This window comes from Bubalus kerabau, chromosome 5 (genome assembly GCF_029407905.1).
Source record: "Bubalus kerabau isolate K-KA32 ecotype Philippines breed swamp buffalo chromosome 5, PCC_UOA_SB_1v2, whole genome shotgun sequence".
Classification (NCBI taxonomy): domain Eukaryota; kingdom Metazoa; phylum Chordata; class Mammalia; order Artiodactyla; family Bovidae; genus Bubalus; species Bubalus kerabau.
Window position 1 is genome coordinate 81,454,444 of NC_073628.1, and position 18,309 is coordinate 81,472,752.

Sequence of the window (18,309 nt, forward strand, 5' to 3'; positions counted from 1 at the left end):
AGGAAACAGGTTAAGTTGTTGTCTGACTTCACAAGTTCACAGCCGGACAGGAATTCTACCTCAGGAGGAACTATACCTCCGGTCACACCCATGCATGCACATTAGTCACTCAGTCATGTCCGACTTTGTGACCCCATGGACTGTAACCCACCAGGTTCCTCTGTCCATGGAATTCTCCAGGCAAGAATACTGGAGTGAGTTGCCATCTCCTTCTCCAAGTCACACCCTTACTTGAGTTAAATGATATTCAGATGAGATTTTGGATTAAGAGTTGATGCTGAAATTGATTAAGAACTTCTGGGGTGGCTGGGATGGACAGAGTATATTTGCAAACAATGAAGTCATGAATTTGGGGGGCAAAAGGGCAGTGTTAGGAGCTTAACTGTGTCCCTCTAAAATTCATAATGTTTAAGTCCTAATCCTCAGTATCTCAGGATATACCTGTTTTTGGAGATATGGCTTTAAAGAGGCAACTAAAGGGAGGGAGGTAGGAGGGGCGTTCAGGATGGGAGGGATATATGCATACCTGTGGTGGATTCATGCTGATGTATGGCAAAAAACCATCACAATATTGTAAACTAATTATCCTCCAATTAAAATTAATTTAAATAAAGACACATTAAAAAAAAAAAAGATGTAACTAAAGGGACTTCCCTGGAGGTCCAGTGGTTAAGACCCTGCACTGCCAATGCCGGGGGCATAGGTTCGATCCCTGGTCAGGGAATAAGATGCCACATGGCACACAGTATTGGCCAAAAGATAAAAAGAGGTAACTAAGGTAAAATGAAGTCATATGGGTGGGCCCTAATCCAATATGACCAGTGTCTTCTTAAGAATAAGAGATTAGGATACATACGCACACAGAAGGAAGAGCAAGTAGAGACACAGGGAGAAGATAGCCATTTGCAAGTCAGGAAGAAACCTCAAAAAGAAAGCAATCCTGACAACTCCTAGATTGTGAAGCTGTAGCCTCCATAACATTAAGGAATACAATTTCTGTTGTTTAAGCCACCTAGTCTATGATGCTTTTTGATGGCAGCCTTAGCAAATTAATATACAGACAAAGGGAGAGAAGAAAACAGAGACACCAATACACAAAGCAGGGATAATTAATGAGGAAAGATATCAGAAGACCTGGAACCGAGGCACAAAAGAAGGATTTAATTTGTAGTGCAAAGACTGCAGGAGTGACACATTTTTAGATAGTCAGGAAGCTGAAGGAGATCATGCCTGATGGTTTTCATTTTTTAGTGAAGAAAAGAATACTACTGACCAGTGAGTAAGATGCTGAAATCTAAGAAGTAGCCATTTTCATTAATAACAAGGGCAGCTCCTTCCATATAACTGGTGCTTGATAAATGCTTATATAAATGAATTGAGTTCTAAACCTGTGGATTGGTGAACTAAAGCTAGCAGCTATAAATATCAACTGGAAATTTAGGCAGGATGGAGATTTAAAAAATGGTTGGAAAGGGGCTTCCATGGTGGCGCAGTGGAAAAGAATCCCCTGCCAATGCAGGTGACATGGGTTTGAACCCTGGCCCAGGAAGATCCCACATGCTGCAGGACAATTAAGCCCATGCGCCTCAACTGCTGAGCCTGTGCTCTAGAGCCCAGGAGCAACAACTACTGAGCCCAAATGCTCTAGAGCATATGCTCTGCAACAAGAGGAGCCCCCGCAACGAGAAGCCCAAGTACCATAACTGGAGAGTAGTTCCTGATGGCCGCTAGAGGAAAGCCCTCACAGCACGAAGACCCAGCACAGCCACACAAATAAACAAATAAATCTGTTTTTAAAGAAAGGTAGGAAAGAAAAGCAAAAATTTGGAGACTACATTTCTTTACCTGTACATTCTTTGTAAATCACATGCTAAGATTCCAGTGTCCACATATTTGCCACATCTGTTACTGGTGAGGTACTAAAACAGAAAACATGACAAATACAACACAGTAGTCCAAACTCAGTGATTGTAATCAACAACTAAGCAATTGAGCTATTCGAACATGTTATACTTTAATGCAAACTCTTCATTAATAAAGTATGCTAGAAACATAAACAACAATCACCAGATATTTGCCAAGTCAGAATAAAAGAATTTAATTAACATTATTAATCACTATGAAATGCAATAACAATAACCAGAATGGCTATAAGGCAGTAGATGAGAGCTTACTATATCCCAGATTCCCAGACATACCACAACAAACTGAACTCGTAAGAGCACTAAGGGATATTTTAAATTTGAAGGAACACAATATTTGATCTGTCCATCTGCAGGAACTACATATGACCCTCAAACAACATGGGTTTGAACTGCACTAGTCCACTTATAGCAGATTTTTTCGATAAATACATTTTACAGTACTACATGATCCAGGGCTGGTTGAATATGCCAATATAGAACCACAAATATAAAAAGCCAACTGTAGCTATACACAGATTTTCAAATGAATGGGGCTGGGGGGAGAAGGGGATGTTGGCATCCCAACCCTCATATTGTTCAAGGGTCAATTGTACTAGCCTGAGACAATTCATGGCTTCAATATTAAAGCACCTTCTGACGATGTCACATCTTTGCAAAACTGGGTTTCCAGCATTTCTTGTAATAAAAATCAAGGTGGAACAGGAAATGAATAACAGTGTCAATCTGATCGCAAAGTATGAGAAGTTGTGCAGTGCCCAAAAGGCATACAAATTTCACCAGTAAATAACTGTGGTTATTTAAGAATGAAATATTGGGTCAGCCAAAGTAAAAAACCTGAATGGACTTTTTGGCCAACCCAATACAAACATACTGGGGCCTGGGCTTCCCCGGTGGCTCAGCTGGTAAAAGAATCCACCTGCAATGTGGGAGACCTGGGTTTGATCCCTGGGTTGAGAAGACCCCCTGGAGAAGGAAAAGGCTACCCACGCCAGTATTCTGGCCTGGAGAATTCCATGGACTGTATAGTCCACAGGATCATAAAGAGTCGGACACAACTGAGTGACTTTCACTGACTGACTTTGGGACCTAGAAAGAAGAGCCTGGTAAAGCTGCCTGGTAAAGCTGTTCTAGGGGCCTTTTACACATTCTCTTTTAGTGCTCACAATGCTATGAGGTAGATGTTACTCTCCCCCTATTTTATTTATTTTTTAAAAATTATTTATTTATTGGCTGTGCTGGGTCTTCGTTGCTGCACAGGCTTCTCACTGCAGTGGCTTCTCTTGCTGCAGAACAGGGGCTCTAGGACGCAAAAGCTTCAGTATGCACAGCTCCAGGCTCTAGAGCACAGCCTCAGTAGTTGTGGTACATGGGCTTAGTTATCCGGGGCATGTAGGCTCTTCCAGGATCAGGGATGGAACTATGTCTCCTGTATTGGCAGGCAGATTCTTTACCAGTGAGTAATAAGGGAAGCACTCTGCTCTGATTTGAAGCTTTAAAAGCTTACTTACTTGCTTCAGATCAGATCAGTCGCTCAGTTGTGTCCGACTCTTTACAACCCCATGAATCACAGCACGCCAGGCCTCCCTGTCAATCACCAACTCCCGGAGTTCACTCAGACTCACATCCATCGAGTCAGTGATGCCATCCAGCCATCTCATCCTCTGTCATCCCCTTCTCCTCCTGCCCCTAATCCCTCCCAGCATCAGAGACTTTTCCAATGAGTCAACTCTTCGCAGGAGGTGGCCAAAGGACTGGAGTTTCAGCTTCAGCATCATTCCTTCCAAAGAAATCCCAGGGCTGATCTCCTTCAGAATGGACTGGTTGGGTCTCCTTGCAGTCCAAGGGACTCTCAAGAGTCTTCTCCAACACCACAGTTCAAAAGCATCAATTCTTCGGTGCTCAGCCTTCTTCACAGTCCAACTCTCACATCCATACATGACACAGGAAAAACCATAGCCTTGACTAGACGGACCTTTGTTGGCAAAGTAATGTCTCTGCTTTTCAATATTGGTATTTCAATATTTCAATTTTTCAACCTTTTCTAGGTTGGTCATAACTTTCCTTCCAAGGAGTAAAGCGTCTTTTAATTTCATGGCTGCAATCACCATCTGCAGTGATTTTGGAGCCCAGAAAAATAAAGTCTGACACTGTTTCCACTGTTTCCCCATCTATTTCCCATGAAGTGGTGGGACAGGATGCCATGATCTTCATTTTCTGAATGTTGAGCTTTAAGCCAACTTTTCCACTCTCCACTTTCACTTTCATCAAGAGGCTTTTGAGTTCCTCTTCACTTTCTGCCATAAGGCTGGTGTCATCTGCATATCTGAGGTTATTGATATTTCTCCCGGCAATCTTGATTCCAGCTTGTGTTTCTTCCAGTCCAGCGTTTCTCATGATGTACTATGCATATAAGTTAAATAAACAGGGTGACAATATACAGCCTTGACATACTCCTTTTCCTATTTGGAACCAGCCTGTTGTTCCATGTCCAATTCTAACCGTTGCTTCCTGACCTGCATACAAATTTCTCAAGAGGCAGATCAGGTGGTCTGGTATTCCCATCTCTTTCAGAATTTTCCACAGTTGATTGTGATCCACACAGTCAAAGGCTTTGGTCAATACAGCAAATATTTTTTATAGTCAATAAAGCAGAAATAGATGTTTTTCTGGAACTCTCTTGCTTTTTCCATGATCCAGCGGATGGCTGGCAATTTGATCTCTGGTTCCTCTGCCTTTTCTAAAACCAGCTTGAACATCAAGCAGTTCACGGTTCACATATTGCTGAAGCCTGGCTTGGAGAATTTTGAGTATTACTTTACTAGCGTGTGAGATGAGAGCAATTGTGTGGTAGGTTGAGCATTCTTTGGCATTGCCTTTCTTTGGGATTGGAATGAAAACTGACCTTTTCCAGTCCTGTGGCCACTGCTGAGTTTTCCAAATTTGCTGGCATATTGAGTGCAGCACTTTCACAGCATCATCTTTCAGGATTTGGAATAGCTCAACTGGAATTCTATCACCTCCACTAGCTTTGTTCATAGTGATGCTTTATGATTATACAGTGGAAGTGAGAAATAGATTTAAGGGCCTAGATCTGATAGATAGACTGCCTGATGAACTATGGAATGAGGTTCGTGACATTGTACAGGAGACAGGGATCAAGACCATCCCCATGGAAAAGAAATGCAAAAAAGCAAAATGGCTGTCTGGGGAGGCCTTACAAATAGCTGTGAAAAGAAGAGACGCGAAAAGCAAAGGAGAAAAGGAAAGATATAAACATCTGAATGCAGAGTTCCAAAGAATAGCAAGAAGAGATAAGAAAGCCTTCTTTAGCGATCAATGCAAAGAAATAGAGGAAAACAACAGAATGGGAAAGACTAGAGATCTCTTCAAGAAAATCAGAGATACCAAAGGAACATTTCATGCAAAGATGGGCTCGATAAAGGACAGAAATGGCAGGGACCTAACAGAAGCAGAAGATATTAAGAAGAGATGGCAAGAATACACAGAAGAACTGTACAAAAAAGATCTTCACGACCCAGATAATCACGATAGTGTGATCACTGACCTAGAGCCAGACATTCTGGAATGTGAAGTCAAGTGGGCCTTAGAAAGCATCACTTACTTGCTTACCAGCCCGTGGGTTACGGAGCCAGATTTCAAACCTAGAATGTTTAGTGATCAACTCACAAGTTTCAATATTTGCTAATTATCTAGTCTAGGTTCCCCAGTTCATACAGCAATTTCTTCTCAAGGATCCCTAACACATGCCTCTGCATTATGCCTAACATAATGCCTAACATTATGCCTAACATAATGCCTAACATTATGCCTCTGCATAAATGCCCCCAATGGCAAGAGACTAGGTGTCCAAGGCTGCAGTTTCAGTTAACTGTCCCCTTTTCTGGACTCCTATAGATTGCTGTCATTTACCACAGTCAATCTTGAATTGCACATATATATCTCAAACCCACTTCAAATCAAAAAACAACAGGACTAAAACCACTTTAACCTGCTAAGTTTTAGAGTAATCTGTTATATAGCAATAGATTAATGTGCTAGTTAAAAGGAGGCAAGTCTACTGCTTGAAAGAAGATGTCTAAAACGTATTGCTAAATGAAACAAACAAGCAGCAGAAGAGATGCAGATGAGCCTGTGAGTGTGATTAAAAAAAAAAAAAAATCTATAAGTGCATATATGCATACAAAATTTTAAGACAGGTACAACAGAAACTCTCCATGATTACTCATGCAGAAGTGGAGTGGAGATGAAAAGAATTCTTTCTTCTCATTTTATACCCTCCAGTTCCCTTTATTTTTTTGGAGAAGGAAATGGCAACCCACTCCAGTATTCTTGCCTGGAGAATCCCATGGACAGAGGAGCCTGGAGGGCTATAGTCCACAGGGTCGCAAAGAGTCGGACACGACAGCAACTTCACTTTCTTTCCCTTTATTTTAAACCATAAGAACCTATTACTCTTATTTTTTAAATTACTATTTATTTGACTGTGCCAGGTCTTAGTTGTGACATACAGTATTCCTGGTTTTCGATGCGGCATGTGGGAGCCAGTTCCCTGACCAGTGTTCAAACCCAGGTTTCCTGCATTGGGAGCATGGAGTCTCAACCACCAGACCACCAGGGAAGTCCCCCTATTACTTTTATAATGAACCAAAGTAAAAAGAGAGGAAAACTGCTAATGTCAAACGCTGCAGAGCAGTCAAGTGTGGCAAAAACTGAGAAGAGGCCACTGGATTTAGCCATTAGGAGTCACTGCTCGGAGATCTGAACAAACTGAAGCAGCAAATTGTGCGAACATTCAGAGAAAGAGCAATAAAGTGAGTAAACTGCAAAAACAAAAGTCCTGTGCCCAGGAAGTTTAAGAAGGTCCATGTGGATAGGACCGTGTAATCAAGGGAGATTACAAAAGGGGAAAAAAGCAATGGACAAAAAGGTGGATGGGGCCAAAATACAAAGGGCTATTTAGGAATGGATTTTACTCTAGATGTCTGAAAGTCCACAGAAGGGTTTTGAGTAGGACCCTGGCACACTCCAATCTTCCCTTTAAAATGATCTCCCTGGGTGCTCTTAGTGTAGAACAGACTAAGTAAAACCAGTAACAGTGAGATCAGTTAGGAGGTATTTCAACAGTCTAAAGGGAGTGTGGTTTGAACTAGGATGTTAGAAAGAAAGTGACAGTCTCTAAGTCTTGTCCAACTCTTTGCGATCCCATGGACTGTAGTCCACGGAATTCTCCAGGCCAGAATACTGAAGTGGGTAGCCTCTCCCTTCTCCAGGGGATCTCCCCGACCCAGGAATCGAACCGGGGTCTCCTGCATTGCAGTTGGATTCTTTACCAACTGAGTTATCAGGGAAGCCCAAGTGATTAGGTTTGAAGTATATTTTGAAGGCAAAGCCAAATAGGTCACTGATTAATTGGTTACAGGAAGCAAGAGTCAGAATGATTCTTAAGGTTCTGGGCCTTAACAAATGGATGGATGGTGCGATGTCATTTACTGAAATAAAACAACACAAAGAAAATAACAGTTTGGAGATCAATACTCTAAGCTGAAATCCTATAAGATACTCATGAGGAGATGTTGAGTAGGCAGTTGGATATATCAATCTGGAACTCAAGATAATCAGCACTGGATTATAATATAAATTTTGAAGTCATGAATGGATGTATAATATTTAAAGGTACTAGACTGGATGAGATCACCTAGAAGTATGCACAGATAGATAGAATATAAAGAGAAGGTAAGAGCATAGGTGCTCAAGGCACTTCCAACATTTAAAGGAGAAAGGAAGAAACAGATTCAAAAAACTGACGATACAGGAGCTGGAAGGGTAAAAGAAAAACAAGGTGAGAATATAGCTCTTAAAGTCTCTCTCCCTCCTTCTAACTGAGTGCTTAGTAATCTAAATGTCCAAGGCATTTACCACACAATGCATTCCACTGACGATTATGAATACAAAAAAAAAAAAAAAAGGGCAGGTAAAGTGCCCGTTATGAAGTAAGATTCAGAGTACTTGTCTTTACTGGTGTCCGAACCTGACTCCAAGTTTCCTAAGAAAGGAAGTTAACGTATTCTTTATGACCCCGAAAGCAATTCGTCCCTACAAGGTTTCGAGGAATATTTCCTTCCCAACTACACAAGACAGGAAGTTTTAAACTCAAACGCCATCTCCACTCTTTTTACGGATCTGCACAGAAGTCAGGCACATCCGGGCAGGCCCTCATCAAGCTGCTGCCTCTCATGGGATTCCGGCTGCGCCTTGAAACTCGGCCGCAAAATGAGGAGGAAGGGGCTTGAATCACCCGCGAAAAAGTGGAGTCGTCAACAGCCCCACGCTGGAATCCAGACTGGCGCTGGCGGCAAGTCAGTCCGATCTAGAAGCCTCCCCCCCTTCTCCCAGCTGCGGCGAGAAAGGGCCTCTGGGGCGCCTGAGCAGCGAACGCGGACCACTCTGAGAGCTGGCCGTGCAGGATACACACCTGGATGACGCGCTGCTTCAGTTTATTATCCACGAACCTCGCGGGCCTGGGCTTCATCGCAGCTGCCTCCACTGTTGCTGCACGGGCTTCACGTGAACCGGGGGCCTCCCCGAGGCTGCCCACGGCGATTGCCGGGCCAGCTGCCCAAGGAAATGCGCCCCACCCACCCTAGCCCACGCCGTTCCCTTCAAGACTTTTGTACCGCGAGTAAACGGGGAAAAAATCACCAAGAACAAGATGAAGATCTGAGAGAAGAAGGGAGTTTTTCAGAGTCTTATTTTACAGGCTTGTTCAAGAGGCCCTGGAATACAAGGACCCATTTGAACACGCTCAACTTTATTGTTCCCGACTCTGCGGACAAGCGCAGGGGCGGGAGCTGGGAGGTTCCTGCGGGGGCGTGGCCACCCACATCTGTAACAGGTTTCTAGCCTGTCGAGGCGCAGTTTGCGAATTTAGTTAATCTTGACCCGGAATCTTAAAACCGAAGCTGGGTAATTGTGATGATTAGATCAGGGTAAAAACACACCGCCACTCTCCTGCTTATTTTCCCACACAGTGACCCACGTTAGTGAGTCCCGACAAAGGGGCTTGGTGTCCAAAAAAAAAAAAAAAAATTAGCTTAACCAGAAAACTAAACCGTCTGTTACATTTGGGAATCGCTTGGTCTTATGGTATTTTCGGCAGATAATTCCTTGAGCACATCCACTGGCAGACTCCATCTTGGGCTAGAAACTGCCCGGGATTTTCTTAACTGTATGTATTTGACCACAAAGAAGTTTATCTTGCATCTCAGAAGATACAAATAAAGAATCAATTTTCAAAAAATTTACTGTCTTTAGTTTCTACCTGTTTGCTTGTTTCAATTGTGTTCTCAATATTCTTATTTGAGGTCTTACTTGGCTTATGAGACATATAGTGCAGCCTATATGTCAGAAAATTTGGAAAACTCAGCAGTGGCCACAGGACTGGAAAAGGTCAGTTTTCGTTCCAATCCCAAAGAAAGGCAATGCCAAAAAATGCTCAAACTACCGCACAATTGCACTCATTTCACACGCTAGTAAACTAATGCTCAAAATTCTCCAAGCCAGGCTTCAGCAATACATGAACCGTGAACTTCCTGATGTTCAGGCTGGTTTTAGAAAAGGCAGAGAAACCAGAGATCAAATTGCCAACATCCACTGGATCATGGAAAAAGCAAGAGAGTTCCAGAAAAACATCTAGTTCTGCTTTATTGACTATGCCAAAGCCTTTGACTGTGTGCATCACAATAAACTGTGGAAAATTCTGAAAGAGATGGGAATACCAGACCACCTGACCTACCTCTGGAGAAACCTGTCTGCAGGTCAGGAAGCAACAGTTAGAACTGGACATGGAACAACAGACTGGTTCCAAATAGGAAAAGGAGTACCTCAAGGCTGTATATTGTCATCCTGCTTATTTAATTTATATGAGAAACATCATGAGTACATCATGAGATGTACTTATATGAGTACATCATGAGAAACGCTGGGCTGGATGAAGCACAGGCTGGAATCAAGTTTGCTGGGAGAAATATCAATAACCTCAGATATGCAGATTGACACCACCCTTATGGCAGAAAGTGAAGAAGAACTAAAGAGCCTCTTGATGAAAATGGAAAAGGAGAGTGAAAAAATTGGCTTAAAGCTCAACATTCAGAAAACTAAGATCATGGCATCTGGTCCCATCACTTCATGGCAAATAGATGGGGAAACAGTGGCAACAGTGGCTGACTTTATTTTGGGGGGCTCCAAAATCACTGCAGATGGTGATTGCAGCCGTGAAATTAAAAGACACTTACTCCTTGGAAGGAAAGTTATGACCAACCTAGACAGCACATTAAAAAGCAGAGACATTACTTTGCCAACAAAGGTCCATCTAGTCAAGGCTATGGTTTTTCCAATAGTCATGTATGGATGTGAGAGTTGGACTATAAAGAAAGCTGAGCACTGAAGAATTGATGCTTTTGAATTGTGGTGCTGGAGAAGACTCTTGAGAGTCCCTTGGACTGCAAGGAGATCCAACCAATCCATCCTAAAGGAGATCAGTCCTGGGTATTCATTGGAAGGATTGATGTTGAAGCTGAAACTCCAATACTTTGGCCACCTGATGCAAAGAACTGACTTATTTGAAAAGACCCTGATTCTGGGAAAAATTGAGGGCAGGTGGAGAAGGGGACAACAGAGGATGAGACGGTTGGATGGCATCACTGACTCAATGGACGTGAGTTTGGGTAGGCTCAGGGAGTTGGTGATGGACAGGGAGGCCTGGTGCTGCAGTTCATGGGGTCGCAAAGTGTCAGAAAAGATGGAGCAACTGAACTGAACTGAACTGAAGTAGTGCATTGAGGTGCGGAGAGGAGATGGAATTAAGAGAAGGTGGTGAAATGTTGACAGTGTGGATAAAGAATGTTGCCTGCCATTTTAGTAAACAAAGAATATTGTGGCCATAATGCCATCAGCCATATCCTGCCCGTAATGGTGCACCCTGAGAGGACTACTAGAGCAGGCTGCAATTTCCTGCTTGAGGACATCCTCCACTTGATCCAGGAATTGAACCCATGTCTTTTATGTCTCCTGCATCAGCAGGCAGATTCTTATCACTGTCGCCACTTGGGAAGCCCACTAAGTGTTAGTCACTCAGTCGAGTCAGACTCTTTGAGACCCATGAACTGGGGAAATGGCAACCCACTTCATTATTCTTGCCTGGGAAATCCCATGGACAGAGGAGCTTGTCGGGCTACAGTCTATGGGTCACAAAGAGTCGGACTCAACTGAGGGACTGAGTACCAAATGTACTACATGGAATAAAACAGGCCCAGCAGCATTACAACATATACCAAGCAGCATAGTTTATTAGTCCATAATTTGTTTGAGAGTACTATCCTATATTTGGGGTCAGCTTCATGGGTGTGTGACCTGTGCAGTTGCAAAGAGCTTTGTGCTCAGAAAGGGCTCAACACCAGGTTAATGCTCCACAATTGCTATCCTGAAATTCTTAACACTGTTTTGCCAGGAGCCGGCATATTGCATATTGAGTGCATATTGCATATTGAGTGCAGCACTTTCCACGGCATCATCTTTCAGGATCTGGAATAGCTCAACTGGAATTCTATCACTGCCGGGAGCCAGCGTGAGGAGCTCCACCCATGACAAAGGTCATGAGGAAGGAGGCTTGGCATACGCAAAGGCGGGATCGAGCCTCAGGGGTCCCCCTGGAAATTCTCGAGCATCTACCCTCCAAAACCAGAGTCTGCCTACTTTCTGCTTTGTGCTTTCACCTACACCTCTGACTTTACGGGGGGCTGTCCCCCACTACCTCTCTCTGAAAAAGGAGTTAACTTACAGCTCCAGTTAATAATTCCTGAGTGTGACAGTGTTTCAACCTACAAACTCCTTTGAAAATCCTCTAGCTTGCCTGAATAGGTTTTTCCGGCCACATGTGATTGTTCAGAGCCTCCCAACTGTGAGAGGCAGGAGATGTTCTAAACTGTCTAAACGCAGATTCCTTTGAGTAGTTAAAAGATTGATTAGAAATTGTATTGGTGAAGGGTTTTTCACTTATTGGGCCAATGTTTGCTGCTAAGTCTCCATACTCCTTACCTACTGTGTCCTTGGCAGTGTATTGATTGATATAATGGGTGTATAGAAATGTAAGTAGTAGCCTCAATGTTTGTAACCTTGGACCCTTGAGTTAATTCTTTTCTTGATTGAGCCCACCTCACCTTTGCCCTATAGGAATGCAGCTTTGTCCAATGCTTTTTTGGAGGCTGGTGCCTGACTTTGGAATAATCACCTTTAGAGAAAAATAAGTTTCTTAAAATGTTAATAGGCCTCCTGGCCAGAAGATGATGTAATTCACCTGAACTTTTGCATATGATAAGTTTGAAAGCCTGGCTTCGATTAGGACCAGGAACTGCTGTGCTTTCATGACTCCCCCTCTTCCCCCATTATCCTCTATGCACAACTTAAGGTATAAAAACTACTTTGGAAAATAAAGTGTGGGCCTTGTTCACCGAAACTTGGTCTCCCCATGTCGCTCTCTTTCTCAAATTCTGGCTGAGTCTCCATCTGGAGCGCGGAACCCGCCATGCTTGCTAATTATGCCTGGGCTTCTAAGATCCGACCGGGGAGGCCTCAGTGTCTCCTCTCCTTCTGGAGAACGGAAGGACGCCTGCGGCCTACGTAAGTGGTGCAAACATCTTGTCTTGAAGTTTTATTGGTCTCCCGCGTAAACCAAGCTACTCAGCCTCTTTTCTCCACTGAATTTTCCTACTGAGCTATCCTCATTCTATTACTCTTTATATCTTTGATAAATATTTATAAATAAATAGGTCGCCGACGCCGTCCCCGCTTCGAATACCCTGGATCAGCCGGGGCTGGACCCCGGCACTGTTTGAACAAGAGGCCCCTTATTTTAATTTTGTACAGGGCCCTGAAAATTATATAACTTATTTGGACCTTAAGTACTCTAGAATGCAAACCTATTAAGGGCAAGGAGTATTTTTCACCCATTTATTGCATCAGGTGCAGTAGGCAATAATTCAAAGTAAGTTAATGCTCAGCATCAATACTGGTATGCTATAACATTTTCCTTTGGAGTTATTTCCATTAATTATTGCCCTGAAGATAATTTTACATCAATTCCAGTATTCAGATTTTACAGTACCATACAGATAAACCAAAAAGATTGCTGAACAGTAACCTGAGTGCATGTACATCTCAAGAACTTCCCACAGAAAGTTAATTGTCCTCCATTCTTTGATGGCACAATCCCACCTAGTGGTAGTGGCACATTTTACTATTTTTCACAGCTTTGCCCTCCCAAACCTTGTACCTCAATGGTAAATAGCCTCTTGTCTAACTGTGCTTCTTAATTAAGATGATATGTGTCCTGATTTACTCAAAATAGTCCCAATTTTTGCCTCTTGACCCACCACAATCATTATTTTGTCCATGCCTTGCAGCATGTGGGATCCTCCCTGACCAGGGATTGAACCCCTGCCCCCTGCAATGTGAGCATGGAGTCTTAAACACTGGACCACCAGGGAAGTCCCAGCACAAGTTATTTTATTGTAAATTTTGGCCACACTCTGTGGGATTTCAGTTCCCCAAACATGGATCAAACTCGCACCCCCTGCATTGGAAGATGACATCTTAACCACTGGACTGCCAGGGAAGTCCTTGGCACAATTATTAAGAGTATTCCTTTCATGGAAATGAGTGAAAGTCACCCAAATGAGAATAGGCAAAGACTATTCAAAGATTGCAAAAATAGCAAGGGAGTTGACCACCATCATGTACATTTTGGCAGAGACTCAAAGGTGGGTAAAGGACTGGGAAAGCGTCATAGCTGAGAGAAGGGAAGGTTTCAGATGTGCACTGACTAAAGGCTGTTGGCATGGAGAAGCTGTGGAAGAGCTAACTAAAAAGCAGGGCATCTCTGTGACTAGTTGTGTGTGCTCAGTCCCTTGGTTGTGTTTGACTCTTTGTGACCCCATAGACTATAGCCCACCATAATACTAGAAGGGTTGCCATTTCCTACTCCCGGGGATCTTCCTGATCCAGAAATCTAATCTGCATCTCTTGTGTCTCCTGCATTGGCAGGCGGATTCTTTACCACTGTGCCACCTGGGAAGCCCAGGTGACTACTTAGGGGAGCATATTTGATTTTTCTGGTGAGTCCTGTCAGTGGAGTCCTAGACACTCAGGACCAATGCTACAGGGTTTATTGTTTGGCTTCTGGGACTGTTTGCTAGAGATATTGTTCTGACTTCCTATAAGTCTAACTTGTAGATAGCAGGTTGGTTTCCTGGGCTGGTTGCTGCAGATTATAAATCAGAGCATAGTTTTTCTGTTTTGTTTTACAGCGTCTGGCCGTTGTTCATTTGAATACCCAGTTTCTCACCTTTATGTCTCATAAGGGTTCCAGTTTAGACAATGAATTATATAGTCATCAGTGTATAATAGGAATATGGAGGAAAACTGTGAGAGTGTGCATAGCTGAGATTCCTTACCAAGGTTCAAAAGGGAGGTTGCCTGCTTGCTGTGAGCTTGAGGCTGAGTCTGTATCCATGTTTTCTGAGATGAGGAAAAAAACCTTTGATTTGGTTTATTTTGTGAAGGCCAATAATTCTGATTTCTAATCAAGTTTGTCCTCCTTTGAGATGAATGCCATATTCATGTCCCTAATCCTAAGAGAATACAAGTAATATTTTGAGCTGTCATTTTTTCATTATATCTACAAATGTTTATTGTCTACTATATGTCAGTTGCTATGCTAAAGTCAGAGGATACAGTGATGATCACAGATATGGTCTTGGAACTTATATTCTAGTGAGAGGGTCAAACAGTGGGCTGGCTAAATAATAAACACATGGAACTTCCCTGGTGGTCCAGTGGTTAAGAATCCACCTTGCAGTGCAGGAGACATGGGTTTGATCCCTGATTGGAGAACTAAGATCCCACATGCCATGCATGCTGCAACTAAGACCTGATGCAGCCAAAATAAATAAACAAACAAACAAACAAACATATAATTACAATAATGACAAATTTCAAAAGTTGAGCCTAAGATTAATGTGAAAGAACAAATGGCCAAGAAGAGCAAAAGATTGTTGAATGAGAAGTTAAATATCAATACTCTTTTTTAAAAAAACTTTATTGATGTATCTTGTATCTATAATAAAATGTATTCATCTTAACTGTATAATTCAATACTTTTTTAATTGAGGTAAAATTAACATAAAATTCACCATTTTAAATATAATACAGATGATATTTTGTGACTTTTAGTATATTTACAGTGTTGGGCCAGTGTCATGAATACGTAGTTCAAGAATATTTTCATCAGTTCCAAAAGAAAGCCCGTGCCCTTTAAGCAATCACTCCCAATTCCTCCCTTTCCTCAGCCCCTGGAAAGCATTCTAAGCCACTTTTTGGATCTATGAAAGTGAAACTGAAAGTGTTAGTCACTTAGTCATTTCACACTCTTTGCAACCTCGTGGACTATAGCCCTCCAGGCTCCTCTGTCCATGGGATTCTCCAGGCAAGAATACTGGAGTGCTAGCCATTCCCTTCTGCAGAGGATCTTCCCAACCCAAGGATCGAATCCATGTCTCCTGCATTGCAGGTGAATTCTCTACTGTCTATCTCTTTGGATTTGCCTATTATGGACATTTCATATGCATGAAACCATACAATATGTGACTTTTTGTGTCTGGCTTCTTTCACTGAGCATAGTTTGTTTCCAAGATTTATCCAGGTTGTAGCATGTATTGGCATTTCATTCATTTTGTGGTTGTGTTCCATTGTATAGATATATCACATTTTACTTATTAGTTCATAGTTGTTTGACATTAGGATTATTTCATCTTTTAGCTTATAAGAATAATGCTGCTTTGAGCATTTGTATACAAATTGTTCTATGAATACGTGGTTTCAGTTTTCTTGGGTATACAGCTAAGATTGGGATTGCTAGGTCATGTGGGAATTCAATACTTATCTTTTTGAAGAACAACCAAACCACTGTCCACAGCAGCTGCAGTATTTTACCTTCCCACCAGCAGCGTATGAAGGTTCCAATTTCTCCATATCCTCTCCAAGACTTATTTTCTGTCATTTTGTTTTTTAATTTCAGTTATCCTAATAGGTGTGAAATGATATCCCATTGTTTTTGATTTGCATTTCCCTAAAGTTTATTTCTTAATGGTTGCCCTGGGATGTACAATTAAATACCTTAATTTATAACAAAAATCTATTTTGAATTAATATATTTCAATAGCATATGAAAACTTTGCTACTACTATATATATATATATATATATATATATATACACACACACACACATATATATAGCAAAGTAACGCTCAAAATTCTCCAAGCCAGGTTTCAACAGTATGTGAGCCAAGAACTTCCAGATGTTCAAGCTGGATTTAGAAAAGGCAGAGGAACCAGAGATCAAATTGCCAACATCTGTTGGATCATAGAAAAAGCAACAGAGTTCCAGAAAAACATCTACTTCTGCTTTACTGACTACGCCATAGCCTTTGACTGTATGAATCACAATAAACTGGAAAATTCTTCCAGAGATGGGAATACCAGACCACTTTACCTGCCTCCGGGCTTTCCTTGTGGCTTAGCTGGTAAAGAATCTGCCTGCAATGCAGGAGACCTGGGTTTGATCCCTGGGTTGGGAAGGTCTCCTGGAGAAGGGAAAGGCTACTCACTCCAGTATTCTGGCCTGGAGAATTCCATGGACTGTATAATACATGGGGTTGCAAAGAGTCGGACATGACTGAGCAACTTTCACTCACTCATTTGCCTGCCTCCTGAGAAACTGGTATGCAGGTCAAGAAGCAACAGAACCAGACATGGAACAATGGACTGGTTCCAAATTGGGAAAGGAGTAGGTCAAGGCTGTATATTATCACCCTGCTTTTTTAACTTCTATGCAGAGTACATCATGTGAAATGCCGTGCTGGATAAAGCACTAGCTGGAATCAAGATTTCTGGGATAAATACAGTGACCTCAGATATGCAGATGACACCACCCTTATGGCAGAAAGTGAAGAGGAGTTAAAGAACCTCTTGATGGAAGTGAAAGAGGAGAGTGAAAAACCTGGCATATTGGCATACACACACACACACACACACACATATACATATATATATAGCTTTGTCATTCTCATTACATATTTATACATTGTGTGCCCATCAGTAGATTTGTAATTATAGTTTTACGTAATTGTATTTTAAATCATATAGGAAAGAAAGTATTACAAACCAAAATTAAATTAACATTAACTTTTATATTTACTTAAGTTGTTATTTTTACCAGAATTCTTTATTTCCTCACATGGTTTCAAATTAGTGTCCTTTATTTCAGCCTAAAGGACTGATCAGATCAGATCAGTCAATCAGTCGTGTCCGACTCTTTGTGACCCCATGAATCGCAGCACACCAGGCCTCCCTGTCCATCACCAACTCCCGGAGTTCACTCAGACTCACGTTCATCGAGTCAGTGATGCCATCCAGCCATCTCATCCTCCGTTGTCCTCTTCTCCTCCTGCCCCCAATCCCTCCCAGCATCAGAGTTTTTCCAATGAGTCAACTCTTTGCATGAGGACTGATACTCTTTATCTTTTTAGTAGTGGGTCTCCTAGCACAGAAATCTCTATCTTTGTTTACCTGAGAATGTTTTCATTTCTCCTTCATTTAAAAACATTTTAGAGGGGAAAGTATGGGAAAGGGATAATTAGGGAGTTTGGGATGGACATGGATACAGTGCTATATTTAAAGTGGGTAACCAACAAGGACCTACTGTATAGCACATGGAACTCTTATCAATGTTCTGTGGCCGTTTGGATGGGGACGGGAGTTGGGGGGAGAATGGATACTTGTTTATGTATGACCGAGTCCCTTCACTGTTCACCTGAAACTATCACAACATTGTTAATCTGCTATAACCCAACACACACAAAAAAGCTAAAAAAACATTAAAAAATATGTAAGCAAATTTTCAAAAATATGTAACAGTTCACCATCTTAACCATTTCTAAGTGTATATTTCAGTAGTGTCAACCACATTAACGTTGTTGGGCAACAGATCTCCACAACTTTTTCATTTTGCAGAACTGAAACTCTGTATGCATTGACTAAAAAGTCCACATTTCCTCCTCAACTCAGCCCCTGGAAACCACCATTCTACGCTTTGTTTTTGTGAGATTTACTACTAGGGTATCTCATATAAATGGAGTCATTCAATATTTGTCTTTTTGTGGCTGGCTTATTTCAATGTAGCATAATAGCCTAAAGATTTATCCACATCATAGCATGTCACATGAATATTATTCATGAAAGGCTGAATAATAT

The 18,309-nt window shown here is 41.9% G+C and overlaps 1 protein-coding gene and 1 long non-coding RNA gene across 6 annotated transcripts in view; one reads left to right on the forward strand and one right to left on the reverse strand.

The window, feature by feature from the left end:
- The window catches only part of NVL (nuclear VCP like), a 90,258-nt gene extending 81,539 nt beyond the window's left edge, over positions 1-8,719 (reverse strand). Inside the window, exons 1-2 of one of the 5 annotated variants that reach the window (XM_055581970.1) lie at positions 8,419-8,702; positions 1,846-1,919 (exon numbers count right to left, since the gene is read on the reverse strand). In XM_055581970.1, the coding sequence (XP_055437945.1) occupies positions 1,846-1,919; positions 8,419-8,475 (131 nt within the window). In that variant the 5' untranslated portion in view covers positions 8,476-8,702. Of the gene's footprint in view, positions 1-1,845; positions 1,920-8,241; positions 8,395-8,418 lie in introns of those variants that run through there. The other 4 variants (XM_055581973.1, XM_055581974.1, XM_055581971.1 and 1 more) reach the window with 4 other exon arrangements.
- Positions 8,720-12,342: 3,623 nt separating this feature from the next.
- Positions 12,343-17,235, forward strand: LOC129652896 (uncharacterized). The gene is made up of 2 exons (XR_008714831.1): positions 12,343-12,620; positions 16,893-17,235. It is a non-coding gene; the product is annotated as an uncharacterized LOC129652896 (long non-coding RNA).
- Positions 17,236-18,309: the final 1,074 nt, after the last annotated feature.